Raw genomic sequence first — 17442 nt, 5'->3', positions numbered from 1 at the left:
CATATAAGAAAATTCTTCCACGGATCGTAATGCCTGTCGGTTGAAGGTGGGCCTTTAATTGACCTCTACCCATATGGGCTTTTTCAGGGCCAATGACAGAACAGAACATTCAACAAGGGAACACGAGCAAATATTTTAAGGGAACAAGGAAAAAAGGACCCCCTTCCCCCCCTCCCCCTTGGAAAGGGCCTCACAAAATAATGTTGTTCGTCTGTGAAGCTACTTCCTTTCTCTAGTTTTAGAAAAAGAGGACCGGAAGAAAGTAGCCTTATTTGCCAAAATGCATCACGGGTAACTGGCAGCCGACAGAAGGATCAGTTTGCATATAGGGCGAAGGTTGCTTACAGGTTCCAAAGCAAATTGACGGGGAGATAAGACCAGACAACACCTTTAATTGTCCAGATTGTCTCGAATCGGTTCAGCTTTCAGTTTGCCTTTTGCTCGCAGTATGTTTTTAGCTGACGAAGGAGTTGTAAGGCCGCTCATATCCAAAGTCGAACATGGGTAAAAGGAATTGTGAGTTTGTATCGCACGGGCGAAGAATAGCACATTGAGCGGTAGCCTCAAGCATATTCATGCGGCAGGATAACAAAGGAGTCTCTCTAAGGAGTTAGCCAGGTAAATGGACCGCAAAATACTACACCCAGCCGTTGTAATATTGCAGGGTTGTAACAAGGTCAAAGGCCTGAAAGGGCCGAGATCAGGGATCACATACCTGCGATCTGGAATCATAACGCGTGGGATCGGGATCAGCAGTATTTTTCATGGAATCAGGGATCAAATTTTTTGCGGGTTCAGGGGTCAAAATTCTCATCATCTTTGCGATCAGGGATCAAAATTTTGGGTCAAAATATGGGATCCATTACGAAAATTATACCTCGTTACAACCCTGATATTATGCGCAGATCAACTGAAACTTCAACATCCCTTCCCCCCCTTCCCCCCCCTCCCCCCCCCCCCCACCCGCTGGGCAAAGCCTGGGCTTTTGAACTTTTGGAGGTTGGATTGTTCAAATTCCTGCCCCCTCGGGCCGAAATGGTGTCAAATGCCCTACCCTATCGTCAGACTTGTCTGTCATACCCAACTAAAGAACAATCGTTGTTGGCTCCTTCCCTCTTAAATAAAGACCTTTTGAAGGCCTTTTTTGTAAGCCAATCGCTCACAAATGCTACATCTCTTCCTTTTAAGTCTTCCATCTCGTCCAAACACATGTGTTATGGCTGTTAGTGAGGCAGGCAGGCAAAGGTCAAATTCCCCACACCTCGGGCACAAAAGATAGTCAAATGCCCGGGGTTTGCCTGGGGTTGGGGGAGGGGGGGATGTTGAGGTTTCAATTTGATCGGCGCATTAGAAAGCTTAAGCACCCACGTTTCTAAGACGCAGATGGCAACCGGAAGTAAGCTGTTTTCCCTTTTAACTTGTCTTCCCACAACCACATTTACATTGCTGAGTATACTTTCTCCATTAGAGATGATTAGTTTAATAATCTGGGAGACACCACTGTCCTGGCATGCAAAATGTGTTCTCTTCCTGTTGCCGTCCGCACTTCAAAAATGTGCAGGCTTAAGCTCCCTATTACACTGTACCACAAATGGTTATTTCCACCACCTTTGGCTCCTGAGGTTTTGCGGCCTATTAAAATTCCGATTGAAAACCCTGCATATACATGATACAGTTAAATTTAAATTCAGGTTAATTTTAAACTAGCCAAGGTTGAAATTGAAAGTAGGAAACATCAATGAAAACCCATCAATTATTAGCAAGTATGTTAGTAAGTAAATTGGCCTTAGAGGCGAGTGGACGAACTTAGTGTCACTTAAATTTTTCATGAGTATTTTATAAAACCGCAAATACTTGTTTTAAAGTTGACAGTTACTTGTGAAAATACATTGTTCATGGTTAGTCTTACGAAACTCAAGTCTGTTTGTAGTGATAAATCCAAACTTTGTGATTACTTTTGGCACAGTCCCCTTCAAGTTGTACAATTTGAGCGAGTAGCACATTAGGATGAAGGGGCGCTTCCTTTTCCATTTAATTACTTTCAGCAGCACATAATCCTAAACTGAGTTGGAACTTCTTTGTCTTCTTCCCTTTCTGGTGTATGATGGCTGCAGAAGGCAGGCTGCTGGCTGCGTACAAATAGCGCTGATAAGCAGTATTTAAGTCTAAGCACCCATTCCAAATTATGCTGATAAACAGTATTTAAGTCTTAGCACCCATTTTAGAGCAGTTAGCTTTCAATAACTTTGATTTAGGGTTAGTCTGCAGTCCGCTGTCTGCAGTTTACAAGTGTCAGACACCGCTCTCCTGAATGGTTATGCATGTTTTTACAAGCAGTTTCTCCAAGATGATGACAGTAGTGGTTTGGTGATTTGTTTTATTTGATTAAACTGCAAATTAAGGTTATCTTTTGTTGTTCTATTTGCCCATGCCACCATCCTTTTTTCACATTTTGAATGTTGTGTTTGTGGTGAAAATCGGTTTGTTATCATGACTAGAAATGATGCCTTGTTCCTGGTATATTTTGCATAGTGAAGTAAATAGACTTCATACAATATTTGACGATTTGTCCTTCAGAATCAAGAGCCCACCTCTTGCAAACAATTTTTGCTTTTGTCGCACTGGAGACCCAGAGCATTTTCATTCTTCTTTAGATAAATTTAGCCACTTTTTAACTTCTTCATAAAGTTCCATAACAGCCATATAACTTTGTGGATAAGCTGAAATTGGGTGAGGATGTTTATTATAATTGTTTTTTTATCTTTCCTAAAAATCCAAGCCCCATTTTTTTTTGTTACATCCCCCAAAAAAGGGAAAACCATTTTTAGACAGTTCATAATAACGTAAGTTGAAAACATTTGACCTAGGCTGAAAAAATCATCCTTGGTTGAAAATATAATTAACTTGAATTTTAATTCAACCTGTAACATATACAATGAAGTATAGTAAGATAATCATGAAGGTGGTTTTATGCCCATTCAGCACTGTCCTAAAAAAAATCATTTTGTACTCTTACAAAATCCACAGTTTGTAATCCACAATCTAACATTATGTGTGAACAAGTTTTTGTTCCCAGAAAATTTAACTTAAGTTTTTTCTTTTTCCAGTGGAGGTTGGAGAATATGATCCTAAGGAACATACTCTGGGTTAGGTATGTGTCTGAATTTAGGTTTCTTCCTAACCAGGTAACATTATTTGTTTAATAATAAATGTTCATTTTGTTTCCGGAGAATCTCAATGTTTCCCCGAGGCGCAGCCAAGGGAAACATTGAGATTTGAGGGAAACAAAATGAACTGTTTCCCGAGGGACCAGTCATTAAGTGATTTGTTATTTAGCACAAAAAGAAAAACATGCAATGGCAACAGCAATGGCAGTCGTCGGTGAACATTCGCGGGTAACAGGTGCACTGTTACCCTCTGACGACATAGATTTTACACCGTTGCCCGCTCAGAGTCTTTTGGCGGGAAACAGTTTTATTGTTAGATGTCATGTGACCTCGAAGTAACCAATGAGAGCGCACGCTGCTAGGGGAAAAAACTCAGCTATACAACAATTTTGACTTTGTTCTCCTTTAATTTTAGGTAGATAAGCCATTTAATCATGCAATAATACACAATAATGCACCTTAAAACTGTGTGTCAGTGATTGCGCCAACTGTTTGTTTTTACTTGCGCCAATCAACACGTGCACTTTTTCCCACCTCCCTTTATAATTTGAACCAGCCATTACCCTCCAGCCAGGCGGCCGTCCAGCCGTCCAAAGGACGGCCAGTTCTCAGAAATGGGAGATTTTCGACGGCCTGTTTTGGGCGGCCATTTACGAGCTTCTGTGCTTAATGTAACAAAACAGTGTCTATAAATTAATAAAACATACATTTCTTTTTGCTCTCAAGAGTTGTTTTAGTGTTGCTGTCGTATTTTTCTTCTATATTAAAACTTTTTTAGCGAGTTTCCTTTCTGTTTTGAGCAATTGAATCGAAGTTGAGCAAAGCAATTTCACAGGCAAAGCCACTGTTCAGTGATATTGACTTACCAAGTCGTCCCCAGGCTACTTTGCCGGCTGCTATAAATTAGTACGCACGTTGGTGATTATTTATGAGGATATGAGTCAAAGATCATGCGCCTTCCAACTCGGTAAGACGATCTCACAGCTGCAAATGTTATTGTAATCGCTTGATTGTATTCTGCTCTGTTCAAGCGAAATCTGGCGGGCATTACAACAAAATAGCCCTTTGGTGTAATAACATGTCCAATCATCATAATATTGCTTTAGGAATACTAATAGTAGGTGAATAGTTAAAGATTGTAGACCAGAATGCAGTTCGACCAACAAAGCCACGCATATCTGTTCTTTCGTGTAAATCATGGCTTGACAACTTCAAATTTCAATCACTCTTCATAACAACTGGAGTTCCTATCCGAAATATAATTCAATGTTAAACAAGGTAAGTTGAGGAAGGGATAGCTTAGTAAAATTATCAAAGAAAAACAGCGGTTTAATAGGTAAATTGAAAGACGTTTACAGCTGTCAGAATCGCGGAAATCACTTCTAAGAGGCTTCAATTTTTCAAAATTTTCTGGGGGAGCATGCCCCCAGACCCCCCTAGGAGGGGGGTTAGGGTTAGGCAGCAGGCGCCATGCTACGTGGGCCGAAGGCCCACATAAAATTTGGACTCCCACTTTCAAAATCCTGGCTAAAAGCCTGCCTCCAGCCAATCAAATACTGCATTCTATGGCTTGGCGTAGATGGACATTTTAGCACATCTTGTCTGAGAAATCCTTGTTTTATTCTTGGCCACTAAGTGAGTCTTTACATTGTCCATAATTTTCAGTACTACATGTAGGTCCAACTCCATTTGTTCAGCTCAGTGTGTTACTAAAAATGTTTTTTTGCACTGTGGCTAAAAAGGATGTTTAGTCCTAAGGTACTACTAGCTTTTGCATTCAAGGTTGTTTCAGTGTTGATGAGACAGTGACTTGTTCCCTTATACCTGCCCAAGTATACAGGAGTTGTGATTGCCTGCCTCACTCTTTTATGATCTACAGTCCTGGACAAAATTGTTGAGATATTTTTGACTCTGTTGTCCAATTAAAAACAGTTTATCGACTCACTTGGATATTGGGCACTTTCCATTTTTTGAAAAATTATAGCTGCTTTGCTGGCTCTGGAATTAAAGATCCTTTCAAAAAAACTCCATCGGTACAGAAAAAAAGCACTCTGGCATTGCACCAATTTTCTGTGTGGTCTCTAAACTCCTCTTATGGCGTTTACGGCAGTAGAGCTCCCTAAATGTAGGCTACGCACGCATTGATTGGGTACGGAAGTTACTATTTGATAGAAAAAGAAGAGGAGAGGTGGTGGCGAAAGATTAATCCATGTTATAAATTTACATGAAAGTTTTTTTGTCGAGAAAATGAATCCCCATCCTAAAGGTAGTGTATCTAGGTTGTGTATGTTGCGAAGTTTGGGAAGAGCCATATCCGCTTGGAATAAGAGGCCGATAAATCATTCAAACTTAGTGTTACCGGCCAAAGTACATAAATAACTTGAATTATTTCAAACGGAATGGTAATTATTTCAGTTAACGAGCAAGTTAATCTGTTGGTCATTGCTTTCATGTATTTGGTGGCTCCTAAAAGAGCCGTTTTATGTAATTGAAGTGAACAGCAAAGCTCTTCACTTCTTAGATGACTTTTTAGCGGCAGGCTTCTTAGCCGCGGGCTTCTTCGCTGGATTTTTGGCCACTTTCTTTGCAGCAGGCTTCTTGGCTGCGGCTTTCTTGGCAGCAGGCTTCTTGGCTGCGGCTTTCTTGGCTGCTGGCTTTTTGGCTGCGGCTTTCTTCGCTGCAGGCTTTTTAGCGGCGGGTTTTTTCGGAGATTTCTTTGCTTTCTTCGCGGCGGGCTTCTTTGCGGCAGGCTTCTTGGCTTTGGCGACTGGTTTCTTTGCAGCTGGCTTCTTTGGTTTCTTCTCCTTCTTCTCTACCTTGGCCAACTTGAAGGAGCCCGAGGCGCCAATACCTTTTGTGTGCAGAAGCTTCCCGCTAGCAGCACCTCTCTTCAAAGCCATCTTAAGGTGTGAGCCGACTTCTCCAACCTTGTAGTTGCTCTTGATGTATTTCTCGATGGCTTGGCGCGAAGAACCACCTCGCTCTTTCAGAGCTGAAATGGCAGCCTTGATCATATCCAAGTATGGTGGATGATCAGCAGGTTTTTTTGGCTTTGGAGCCACCTTCTTTTTCGGGGACTTTGGTGCTGGTGCTGGATCAGACATCTCGAACTACGAACAAATCGAACACTCGAATACCCTCCGCCAAGCGCGCGCGTAATAAATACACCATATGCGGACCATCGTGGAAACAATGCGTTAACATGGCGTGTGCCAAAGTTGTGTTTATTCCCTCGGCTTTCTGTATAGAAAACCGCCATTAAAACTAAATTCACTACAATGGCTGTTAGTGTCTTAAGTGGAACATGATTTTTGCTTTCGATCGAGTTTCACACTTGTAATTTTCTATCTTTCAAATGCACTTAAGCGGACGGCCATACATTTCCCTTTAACTTTTAGTGCCAGAATGTACAAATCAAATTGATGAGGCACAAACATTGTAAGAGTATAAGAGTTTTAGGTTTTTGAACCCTGTTTTAGTTTACATATTTTATGCCCCAAATTGTCCTCCTTTCTTCGTGCATATTATTTAATAGGTTTGATTCAAGTCATTAACATGAGAAAATTTGAAAATTCGACCTTTTATAATTTAGATCATATTGTACACTTATTACAGAATATGCTATCCCATGTAATGAAGGGGGTAATTTGTGAAACATGTATTTCCGTGTGAATCTGGATCTTGCTCAAAATTTTGTGGTGGCCTGTAGTCCGTTGGCCGCACTCTATTTGAAAACTCTGGTTCGTTACCTTACTCAATTACTTAAGTGTATTTTAGATTACTTTGCAAGTTGATATCATTTTGAAATTTGGACAATCAGGGGCAATAGTCGTTTAAATATCGGGTGAAATTGAGTTATGTTGGGCAAGACAGCAGCCTGACATTTTGCTTCTGTATTGCGGCGGACGATTGGTGCATTCAAATTTACCGGAGCAGCAAAGGGCAACGATACTTAGCTGACAGTTAGTGGGATATAGACATTTAAAATTGAATAGGTTTCATTTGAATTTCTTGTCTCGTTAACAATGTTGGTTATTGCTTTTATTGATTTGGTGGCTCCTAAAAGAGCCGTTTGTATTGTGGATAGTGGAAGTGATTTATGCTCTCTCTCCACGAATTCTGCGGGCCAGCTGAATATCCTTGGGCATGATGGTGACGCGCTTGGCGTGGATGGCGCACAAGTTGGTGTCTTCAAAGAGACCCACAAGGTAAGCTTCGCTGGCCTCTTGAAGAGCCATCACAGCAGAGCTCTGGAAACGCAGATCGGTCTTAAAATCCTGAGCGATTTCACGCACAAGACGCTGGAAGGGCAGCTTGCGGATCAACAGCTCGGTGGATTTCTGGTAGCGACGGATCTCACGAAGAGCGACTGTTCCAGGCCTGTAACGATGAGGTTTCTTGACTCCTCCAGTTGCGGGGGCGCTCTTGCGAGCCGCTTTGGTTGCGAGTTGTTTGCGTGGAGCTTTTCCACCAGTGGATTTACGTGCAGTTTGCTTGGTACGAGCCATCTTTCCTTGAACGAAAACGTTGAGGGATAAAGTAAGAAATTGTAACTATGATTTTATATCTGGCGGGCTTGATTCTGATTGGTTTTAAAATAAGTAATTTGATTGGTTGAGCCCAAGTCATAGAAAATTTCGATCCGGTGTTAACTCCAAGCTAAGTTTATATGCGAAACATAGGTGATTGTTTAAATTATTATCATAACTCTAAAAGCAGTAAGAAGGTTTAATAAGAGTTTAAATAAATTAAGTGGATCCGTTAGCTATCATTTTCACCCGAGCAGGTGATTTTTGCCACACAGAAATTGCAGATAATCGAATGTTCCGAAAATGCATTCAAAGCTGATGAGCATTTGACCCTTGTACCTTTGGCGTAATTGTTCTTTTTATCCAATTAGAAATAAGAATGCATTTGTTTTCTGAGAGGCCATACTGGTCCATATAAATAGAAAGAAGCTTCTTGCAGATGTTATTCTCTCGTTCTTCAAATCGCTATTAAGATGTCTGGTCGAGGTAAAGGAGGCAAAGGTCTTGGAAAAGGAGGCGCTAAGCGTCACCGAAAGATTCTTCGTGATAACATCCAAGGTATCACCAAGCCAGCAATTCGTCGTCTAGCTCGCCGAGGCGGTGTCAAGCGAATCTCTGGTTTGATCTACGAAGAAACACGCGGTGTTCTGAAGGTTTTCCTTGAGAATGTCATCCGTGATGCAGTAACGTACACGGAGCACGCCAAGCGCAAGACTGTGACAGCCATGGATGTTGTGTACGCTCTAAAACGCCAAGGACGCACACTTTACGGATTTGGCGGTTAGATGACACTGAAGCCACATTGAGAAACCAACGGCTCCTTTAGGAGCCACCAAATCTCACAAAAGTCATGACCAATAAATACTGGGTTTTTAGTATATCTTTTCTCTTGGTTTGCATTATTTAAGCTCCTCTTTGTTATGACGGCGGTTTACATTACTATTTATATTTACCTCAAAGAAGACATCTATTTCGTGTGTTTCCCGTTATTTTTAATAACTTATCGATACTTATTCCTTACCGGTCTAATTTTCAACAGGTGTGATCAGCTTATTTTATTGTGCGCGGTTCTGTAAAAATCTCGAACCACTTGTTTCGCTTCGCTGTGCAATGACAGCCATATTAAAACAAAACGATACAAAATGTTCCTTCAAGAGAACGGTATAAGCGCCATGGAAAACCATTGTCCCATTTTCAACATACCTTGTGTGGAAGATGTTATATCTTCGTTTAAGGGTGAAGCGAATTTTGCAACGAAGGCTAATATTTAGCCTTTATTTTACGGTTAAATATCCTACGCAAAACTCTCAAACATTAACTTAGCACTAAATGAACGATGCTGTATGCAAATACGTGACGCGAACTGCCGACAGCAAAATAAAATATTCCGGTTTTGGTTTTGGGTTTTTTTAGGAATATTAATCTTATCTGCGAGGATGTTTTCATTTTTAACATAGAGTTCAATAATCGTTAACAATCAAACGCTGTAGTTGAGTGTCTTACGGCTTGACTATATGATGTTTGCAATACGCGCGCGTTTTTTCGGTGCGCAAATTCAAATGTGAACGAGCCGAGAAATTTGCAATCGAAGACAGCAGCGTGTTGTCACTACAAATAAATTCGTGTTTCTTGTTATTAACTTTTTCAGCACAGAAAATATAAATGTGCAACTTAAATAATTGAAGTGTGTTTTATTTTTGTGTGACAAAGAACTAAAATCCACTCCAAATTTCATACTCAGTTAATATCATACGTCTTTTAAATGGAAATGCTTGGTAGGATTGTGTCCGGGAGTTATTTCGTTGGCTTTATCGATATTTTGGAAATATTTTTCTCTTATTCCCTTTTGATAAATTTGCACAAAGCTCCTCTTACTCTTGCACTGGCAGTTTTGGGACTTTTGGTTTACTAGTGCTTCTTTTTTTTTTTCTTTTCTTTTACTTCGGAGGGAGCCGTAACGCACTCCTCCGAATAGGCACTTAAGCCCGGTTCCCACTTGTGCGATAAGCACAAGGATGAGTTTAGCAACGTTCACACAGTGAAAGAAGCCGAGGAAAACTTGGCTTATACAAGCGTAGACGTAGTAAGACTCAAGATGGCGTGCGAATCGTCGAGCTTGTCTTGCCGGTCCCAGTTGTAAAATAAGCACAAGCGTGAGATAAGCAAAAGCACAAGGAAAGAAAAATGCATTGCTTGTGCATCTGCTTATTTTACGGCCGTTCCCACACTATTTTTTTCATGCTTATGCTTGTGCTTATTGCACAAAGCGCGAACCAGGCTTTATCTAGGACTCATTTCCAACAGATGCGATCAGTTTAATCGATTGTGTGCGGTTGAATTTATGCAAAAAACTTTTGTTTTGCTTGGCTGTGCACTGACAGCCATGAACAATGAAGTTCGATTAATCCTTAAGAATTAGACGATATCGTTGAACGTTTTTTCGGCGCGCAAATTCAAATGTAAATGAGCTGAGAAATATGCCATCGAATGTTACGGCAAAAAGCAGAAACTGTGTCTCCCTTGTCAAGAACTTTTTTGGGCGCAGAATATAATTGTGCCACATTTAATAATTCAAGTTTATTTTATTTTTGTATGAAAAAGAGCCAAAATCTACTCCAAATACGAGACTCTTATTAAAAGTGTGTTTGAGACTAGTAATGCATCTTTTGAACATGGTGGTGACGACTTTATCAATATTTGTTGGCTCCTAAAAGAGCCGTTTTTTGTTTCCTTGTGAGCTTCCTTAAGCCTTTGCCTTCTTCTCAGTTTTCTTGGGCAGAAGGACAGCTTGAATGTTTGGCAGCACACCTCCCTGCGCGATGGTGACACCAGCAAGTAGTTTATTCAACTCCTCGTCATTGCGGACAGCGAGCTGAAGGTGACGGGGAATGATTCTGGTTTTCTTGTTGTCGCGTGCAGCGTTGCCTGCCAATTCGAGAATTTCAGCGCTGAGATATTCGAGCACAGCGGCCAGGTACACTGGAGCTCCGGCGCCAACTCGTTCAGCGTAGTTTCCTTTGCGGAGAAGTCGATGGATACGACCGACAGGGAACTGAAGTCCCGCTCGGGATGAGCGGCTCTTGGATTTGGTGCCCTTTGCTTTTCCTTTACCGCGACCAGACATTTTTCTGTGAGCTTCGAGTCTACGAACACTTAGCGAAATAAATGTTGATAGGTAACAACAGGGAAATTTATACGCAAGACAATATTTCGGTCGGATCGAAACGCACCAATCAACTTTTCATATCACATGTGCTTTTGTTTGAAAACGGAACTATGTTGACCTTTGGCCAACCTGAAGTTGTGAACCAATAAAAAATCGACGATTTCGATCCTTACGTTAATTGATCCCACCTATATTTTGTTATAAATAGCAAGTCATTCACATAGCGTTATCATTCGATTCAAGTCGAACCCTACAAAGCGAAAATGGCGCCAAAAGTTGCAGGAAAGAAAGGCGAGAAGAAAGCTGGTAAGGCTAAGGCCGCCACTGGTGACAAGAAAAGGCGAAAGACGAGAAAGGAAAGCTATGCAATCTACATCTACAAGGTGTTGAAACAAGTTCACCCTGACACTGGTATCTCAAGCAAAGCCATGGGCATCATGAATTCGTTCGTCAACGACATCTTCGAGCGCATCGCTGGCGAAGCTTCCCGCCTGGCTCACTACAACAAGAAGTCAACTATCAGCTCTCGCGAGATCCAGACCGCCATCAGGCTGCTTTTGCCCGGTGAACTGGCGAAACACGCTGTTAGTGAAGGAACCAAAGCTGTCACCAAGTATACCAGCAGCAAGTAAACTCACTGAGTTTACCGCCAAAACCAACGGCTCTTTTAGGAGCCACCAAATCTTGTAAAAGTTGTGCCAACACGATTGTATCAGATTTTCCTCCACCAACTTCTGAATCCTTTTTCATGCTAAAAGAAAATCGTTTCCCGGCCGTTAAATATCCCAAGACGAGAACAACCGTTTTCAAGTCGCTCTTATACCTTCCAGAACATGCAATTGCATATTAAGCATTGTTTCCAAGCTCTGTGCATATCAAAGATGATATTAGATATATTCTTTATATAATTTAAAACAACTTTAAAATAAATCCCGCGCCTTTTTCTGGGCAGCGATACCGTTTTGTTTCAAGTCACAAAGTGAACGTAGACCCTATTCAGAGGAAAGATTTCAAGCACTCTGTCAGACGCTTCGTTGCGGTGGGAAATAGATCCACAAGTACAATTTTTTAACCTTGATAAGGTGTAGCCCCTTGATATTAAAAGCCTGTATGCCTTCATTCAAAACGTACGGCACGTGTAAGCCCGATAGTGTTTTTTGAGAACGGAGAAGTTTGAATGTAAGATTTGGAAGTACCGTATGTGACAAGGAATGTGAGACAATTCGCCCTTCAAAAAATCGGTTTAGATAGGACACCGGCTAATAGCTAAAAGGCAAGATAAACCTGTTTCTGTTTCATTCATTTGAACGCAGTTTTTCGAGCTAAAGAGTACACGGGCTTTACAAACAAAAGTATGAAAAATCAGTAAAACCCGCGATATCGTCATCACGCGAAGAGGGGTTGGCAGATGCGGTCAGATGCATTTACGAGTCAGCACAGACGCCCCAAGCTCAGTGTCAGAGCGTGGCCGACAAAAATAAAAGGATTTGTATGGCAATCCCGATAAAAGGCTTTAATTCTTCTTAAAAGAAGATAATTATATGAAAAAAATCTCAATTGTGGATAGCTTCCTTCCTGTGTGGTTATTTACCAGATCCTACGCAATTTGAGCCATTTTTCAATTTCTGGGTTGTCAACGGTTATAATAAAATCCCAAGGCTGAAGACTAAATTCTCAGGAGCCGTGTACCAGTTTGAGTCAAATGAATTTCGATTCATTGGTCATTATAACGAGATGCAGCCTCGTCGTTTTGTCGATCGAAAATCATAAAATTAATTAAAATAAAGTATTAAAGTTAACTTTCTTGGGAACGCTTTTCTTAGGATAGGGTGCTTCAGACAATTGCGTTTTTTAGTTAAGGGCTGTACTTTTGAAGAGGGAAAAAAGTGTAACTCTTACAGCAAGATTTTTCTGGTTTGGTAATGTTTCTGGAGCATAAGCAGAGCAAGTGATTCATGTTTAAAAAATCGTGCTCAGTGAACATATATTGGAAGAATAAGTAAGCTGAGGAGGTTGACTAAAGCCTGGTTTTTATGTTAGGTGAAAGCAAACGTCTAAATAAGCATCAAAATCAACTACGGCATCCGCCATATTTCTGAAATGCTCAGACGCGGGGAATGTGGAAGGAGCGCTTCAATTGGCCAGACGTAGAAACTTTTCACACAACGGAAGGGAACGCAAGCATAAGCGCAAGCAAAAGGAAAAGCAACAATTTTGTCAACCTCGTTTTCACGGTGAAATAAGCATTCTTATGGTTGCGCCTGTGCTTGTCTCGCTAGTGAAAACCAGGTTTAAGGTGGCTGGAACCAGTTTCACTACTTTTAAGGACCTTTTAATTAGAAGGGTTGTCACTACAAAACTGTATCACGTAAAAGAAATGTTATGGTACCATATCAAACACCAATTATTACTTAACAAAACGCGCTCACAATTTTGACGTAATAGGTTACCATGGCAACATGAAAGCTCTCCAAAAACACCCTATATTTCGTCTTTACTTGCTTATATCTTAAAAATGAACTCGGTGACCCCCATTTTTTATTGTAGAATAGTAATTAGCATCTTGAGATAGAACTATCAGCAAAGTTTAAAACAATTCTTGGGAGCCAATTCAGAGCTACCTTAATTTTTCGAAAATTTAAGGTAGCTCTGAATTGGCTCCCAAGAATTTTTTTTTAACTTTTCAGATAGTCCTATGTCAAATTGCTAATTACTATTTTACAATAAAATATGGGGTCACCGAGTTCATTTTTAAGATATAACCAAGTAAAGACGAAATATAGGGTGTTTTTGGAGAGCTTTCATGTTGCCATGGTAACCTATTACGTCAGAATTGTGAGCACATTTTGTTAAGCAATAATTGGCGTTTGATGTGGTACCATAACATTGCTGTTACGTGATACAGTATAGTAGTTATAACCCATTTAATAAGGTCTCTAAAAGTGGTGAAACTGGTTCCAGCCACCTTAAGCAAGCGACACTCATCGACGCCATGTTTTAGGCCTGTTCCAAACGCCGTGCTACTGCCGTGCCGAACTCAAATGAAATTGTCATTTCGATTTAAGCTCGGCAGTAGCACGCCGTTTGAAACCATTAAGCGCGGCACGGCTGACTTTGGTTCGGCACGACTACTTAGCACGGCAGTAGCACGACTTGGTTTCAAACGGCGTGCTATTGTTGCACCGAACTCAATTCATAAATTAATTTAATGTACTTTGCATTATTTGCATACTATTACGCTGGATAGATGGTTTATTTTGTCATTTGAATTTGGCGCGACTGTATTAGGTTCGACGTTTGAAACCGCTGCCGTGCCATCGTCGTGCCACTGCCAAGCCAAATTTATTTGAGTTCGACACGGCAGTAGCACGACGTTTGGGACAGGCCTTAGCTACATTTTCACTCAGCACGCCCGCTCAGTACATGACGAGGCGGAACAAAACCATTTGGAGCTTTCAACAGACTTAAATGATTAGAGAGTGTAATGTGAAGTGCTAGTTTTGTACCCCATATGAACCATGTGAGCGTTAGCCCTGCTAATGGAAATGGGCCCACACAAGGACAGAGAAAAACTCTGACCAGAGTGGGAATTGAACCCTCGACCTTCGGGTTAGATCACCGCTGCTTTACCGACTTAGCTACAAGGTCAGACGGGAGTAGGCCGTGGGAACTGAAGATGTTAAAGTCACGGCAATGGAAACGTACAAGTACAAGGAAGGGTTACGTTTTTACAAACGTGGCTTGGGTTTCGTTGGTATGGATCGAGGTGCCACACTGACAGTCTTAAACCTCTCTCTAGCATTTTTGTAACGGGCAAGCTTACTGAATGCTATTTGTGTATTGACGATGTTTTCTTTTATTATCAGGTTGTCGGTGGTTGAGGTGTTAAACGAAATTCGGAGTTCGGGAAAAAATGTCTTCCGTGAGAAACGACGCTGGAAGGGAAAGATTTTAACGACTCAAGGTAAAGAATAAGTTAGTGACACATAATAGAATGGCCTTCGTTAATTATTGGCTTTCTATCCGAAGTAAGAAAAAGTGCGTGCACACAAAACTGCGGTGTGCTGGAGGTGCGTGCTCTTTCTCTCAAGTGCCCTACTCAATAACAGGATGTAGCATCGCCTTTTCGTCAAATGGCACGCGGGAAGCGGCACGGAAAAGTGTGTGCAAACTTTTTCTTCGAAAAGAATAGGCGATATGCATGATGGTGTCATTTACTACGAAGACCAGACTGCTTTGAGTTGCTTTTATTGTCAGGCAAATTTAAACAATTGTTTCTTTTTTTCCAGGACAGAAGAAAAATCTGAATAACAAAATATTTTGACAAAGATTCTGGTCTCCGTAGTAAAATGGCGCAATCATGTAAATCGCTTATTGTGTGAACGGTGTGGCGGCTGGGAGGGAACATTGAAAATATATGGTCTAAAAATTAATTTAGAATGATTATCACGAGCCACAGGGATTCGCTCTTTTACCTCTAATTTCCCTTGTTCGCGGTTAAGAACTTCCCACTTCGCGGTTCTGCTTAACTTACACAGACAACCTGAGGTTGTTGGGTTCAACCTGAAGTTTTGTGGTCGGGCATATTCAAACTAACGATGCATTTACTCTGTTGTAGGAACCATTAGTATTGAAGCTGACAGTTTTGTACATTGTGAACGGTTAAAGGATACAGAACAGCGTGACTTACAAAATGGAACAAAAACTTCTTTATGCCAAGGTAGTTACTGCCCAGGAAATCGGAAATTACCGTTTCCAAGGACCAAGCTGGTTATCTCCCCGACACCTTGGCTCCCTGGTAATGAGCAGATGACCTTGGTTCGAATCGTTTCTAACACAGCATACCCATTCAGTGTTAATTGAGGGGGCATCATCTGCCCCTGTAGTTACGACATCCGGTGTTCCCCAAGGAACAGTCCTGGGCCCACTACTGTTCTTAATGTATATAAATGGGACAATTTGTTGTGGCGAAGAGTTTGCTCGTATTACTTGATAAAAGTATGTTTTTTTTTTGTTTCGTTTTTTTTTTCTTTTTTGAAAAAAGAGTTTTTCTGCTTATATGAAAAATACGTTTTCTCTCCCGTCCCCTTCTTATGCATGATCTTCGCGGAAATTACATTCTGTCCCTCAATGAACCTGGAACAACCAGTTATGGTCTTATTTCTCTTTTTTCTTACGTATCCCCTAAGTTGCGGAATGCGCTACCTGATTTTATCCGTACCTATGAGTTTACTGATTTTAAAAGAGAATCTAGGGCCGCATTTTGTACAGCGGCTTTTCTTTTTAATGAATATATCTTTAAGTAATGGTCCGGCTAAGAAGCAGGCAGAAAAACAATAGCCCGCGGCAATAGCGTCGGTTAGTTAAAATGTGCCAACATTTTTAATCAAATTAAGTTCGGCTGTTCCCATTGGTGTAAGCAGCTAAAAGCGCGAAATTTGAATTTCAATGAAAAATGTAATCGACTTGCCGTCTAAAAAATTAGATTCTGTTTCGTAGAACAAATCATTATGCCTTCAAAAACTATGTTTGTAAATATCGTCAAGATTCTATGCGCCATTTGCCGATTGGCGAATGGCGCATAGAACAATGCCCAAATTTGGCCGAGAGACAGAGATCAAGGGCATGGGGAAGAAGAAATCCAAAAAAGGCTTTTTTTTCATTTTTTTCTCATCTTTTTTCGACATTTTCCGATATTAGCCAATCAGATGCCTCGATTGGAGCAGCAGCTTCTAAGTACTTTTGCCGCTGGGCTGCCTGCTTCTTAGCCGGACCATTACTTAAATATTACGTATTTAGTAGGTATCTGTATATGCTATGTATTTTAGCTGTAAATGTAATGTAGTTATTCGGAAATTCGAGATGAGGAATAAAGCTTATGCCTGTATGTATGTTACCTTTAGCAGGGTGCGTGCGCACACTTTGTAATCTGAGACTCCAGTGCTTACCATATGGCAGATAAAATGACTTCTCTTTTGAACATATAAGCCATCTAATTCTTACGCTATATTGACAAGGGCGGTTTGGAGCTGTGAGTAGGCGTGGGATTTGTCACATATGGTTTAGGGGCCGACATATCTCTCCCTCAATGCCGTACCGGGAGGCAAGGTCGGTAGCAGAAAGCAGCAAAGGGCCAACTGCGTCCAAAAGCGATCGCACGGGCCGAAATCCCGGGATGACTCGTTTGGTACGACGCTCCAGCGCCGGTGTCTGGAGGTACTGCGTTTTTCTCTCTTGTTCAAACATTCCGTCAGCGCATGCGCAAATGTTCTGGCTCTTCGATACCTAGCCTACCAAAAAAAAAATTAACATCCTGGCTTTCTTATTTTTATTTTATTACCGGCAATTGACATTTCAGTTGATTTTATAGGCCTAAACGTAACGTAAGAACCGTGCGTGTCTGGTCTTGTCTCAGACAGAGGCGAGAGATGGTTTCATGCAGACTGGGACGCCTAAAATGCTCTGTTGTAAACATGGCGGTTCACGAGTGAAGTTGTCTCTCTGGCCTTTCTGTGGACGAATTCCAGGACCTACTGACACAATCTAGGCAAGTTTTGAAAGCTAAAACCTTCAATCGATG

The 17442-nt window shown here is 41.2% G+C and overlaps 3 protein-coding genes across 3 annotated transcripts; 2 read left to right on the top strand and 1 right to left on the bottom strand.

The window, feature by feature from the left end:
* Positions 1 to 324: 324 nt before the first annotated feature.
* On the top strand, positions 325 to 16807 carry LOC137992434 (uncharacterized). The gene is made up of 4 exons (XM_068837774.1): positions 325 to 618; positions 3108 to 3151; positions 14729 to 14826; positions 15481 to 16807. Exons 2-4 carry the CDS (start codon positions 3123 to 3125, stop codon positions 15723 to 15725), a joined length of 372 nt encoding a protein of 123 aa, XP_068693875.1. The 5' UTR covers positions 325 to 618; positions 3108 to 3122; the 3' UTR covers positions 15726 to 16807.
* On the bottom strand, positions 4766 to 9023 carry LOC137992431 (histone H1-delta-like). The gene is made up of 2 exons (XM_068837771.1): positions 8900 to 9023; positions 4766 to 7680 (listed from the first exon to the last, which is right to left on the bottom strand). The coding sequence occupies exon 2, from the start codon at positions 6269 to 6271 to the stop codon at positions 5678 to 5680; it is 594 nt and encodes a 197-aa protein (XP_068693872.1). The 5' UTR covers positions 6272 to 7680; positions 8900 to 9023; the 3' UTR covers positions 4766 to 5677.
* LOC137992436 (histone H2B, gonadal) lies at positions 11111 to 11539 on the top strand. The gene has a single exon (XM_068837776.1). It carries the CDS (start codon positions 11126 to 11128, stop codon positions 11492 to 11494), a length of 369 nt encoding a protein of 122 aa, XP_068693877.1. The 5' UTR covers positions 11111 to 11125; the 3' UTR covers positions 11495 to 11539.
* Positions 16808 to 17442: the final 635 nt, after the last annotated feature.

This window comes from Montipora foliosa, chromosome 2 (genome assembly GCF_036669935.1).
Source record: "Montipora foliosa isolate CH-2021 chromosome 2, ASM3666993v2, whole genome shotgun sequence".
NCBI classification, from domain to species: domain Eukaryota; kingdom Metazoa; phylum Cnidaria; class Anthozoa; order Scleractinia; family Acroporidae; genus Montipora; species Montipora foliosa.
This window is presented reverse-complemented; position numbering and strand designations above follow the sequence as displayed.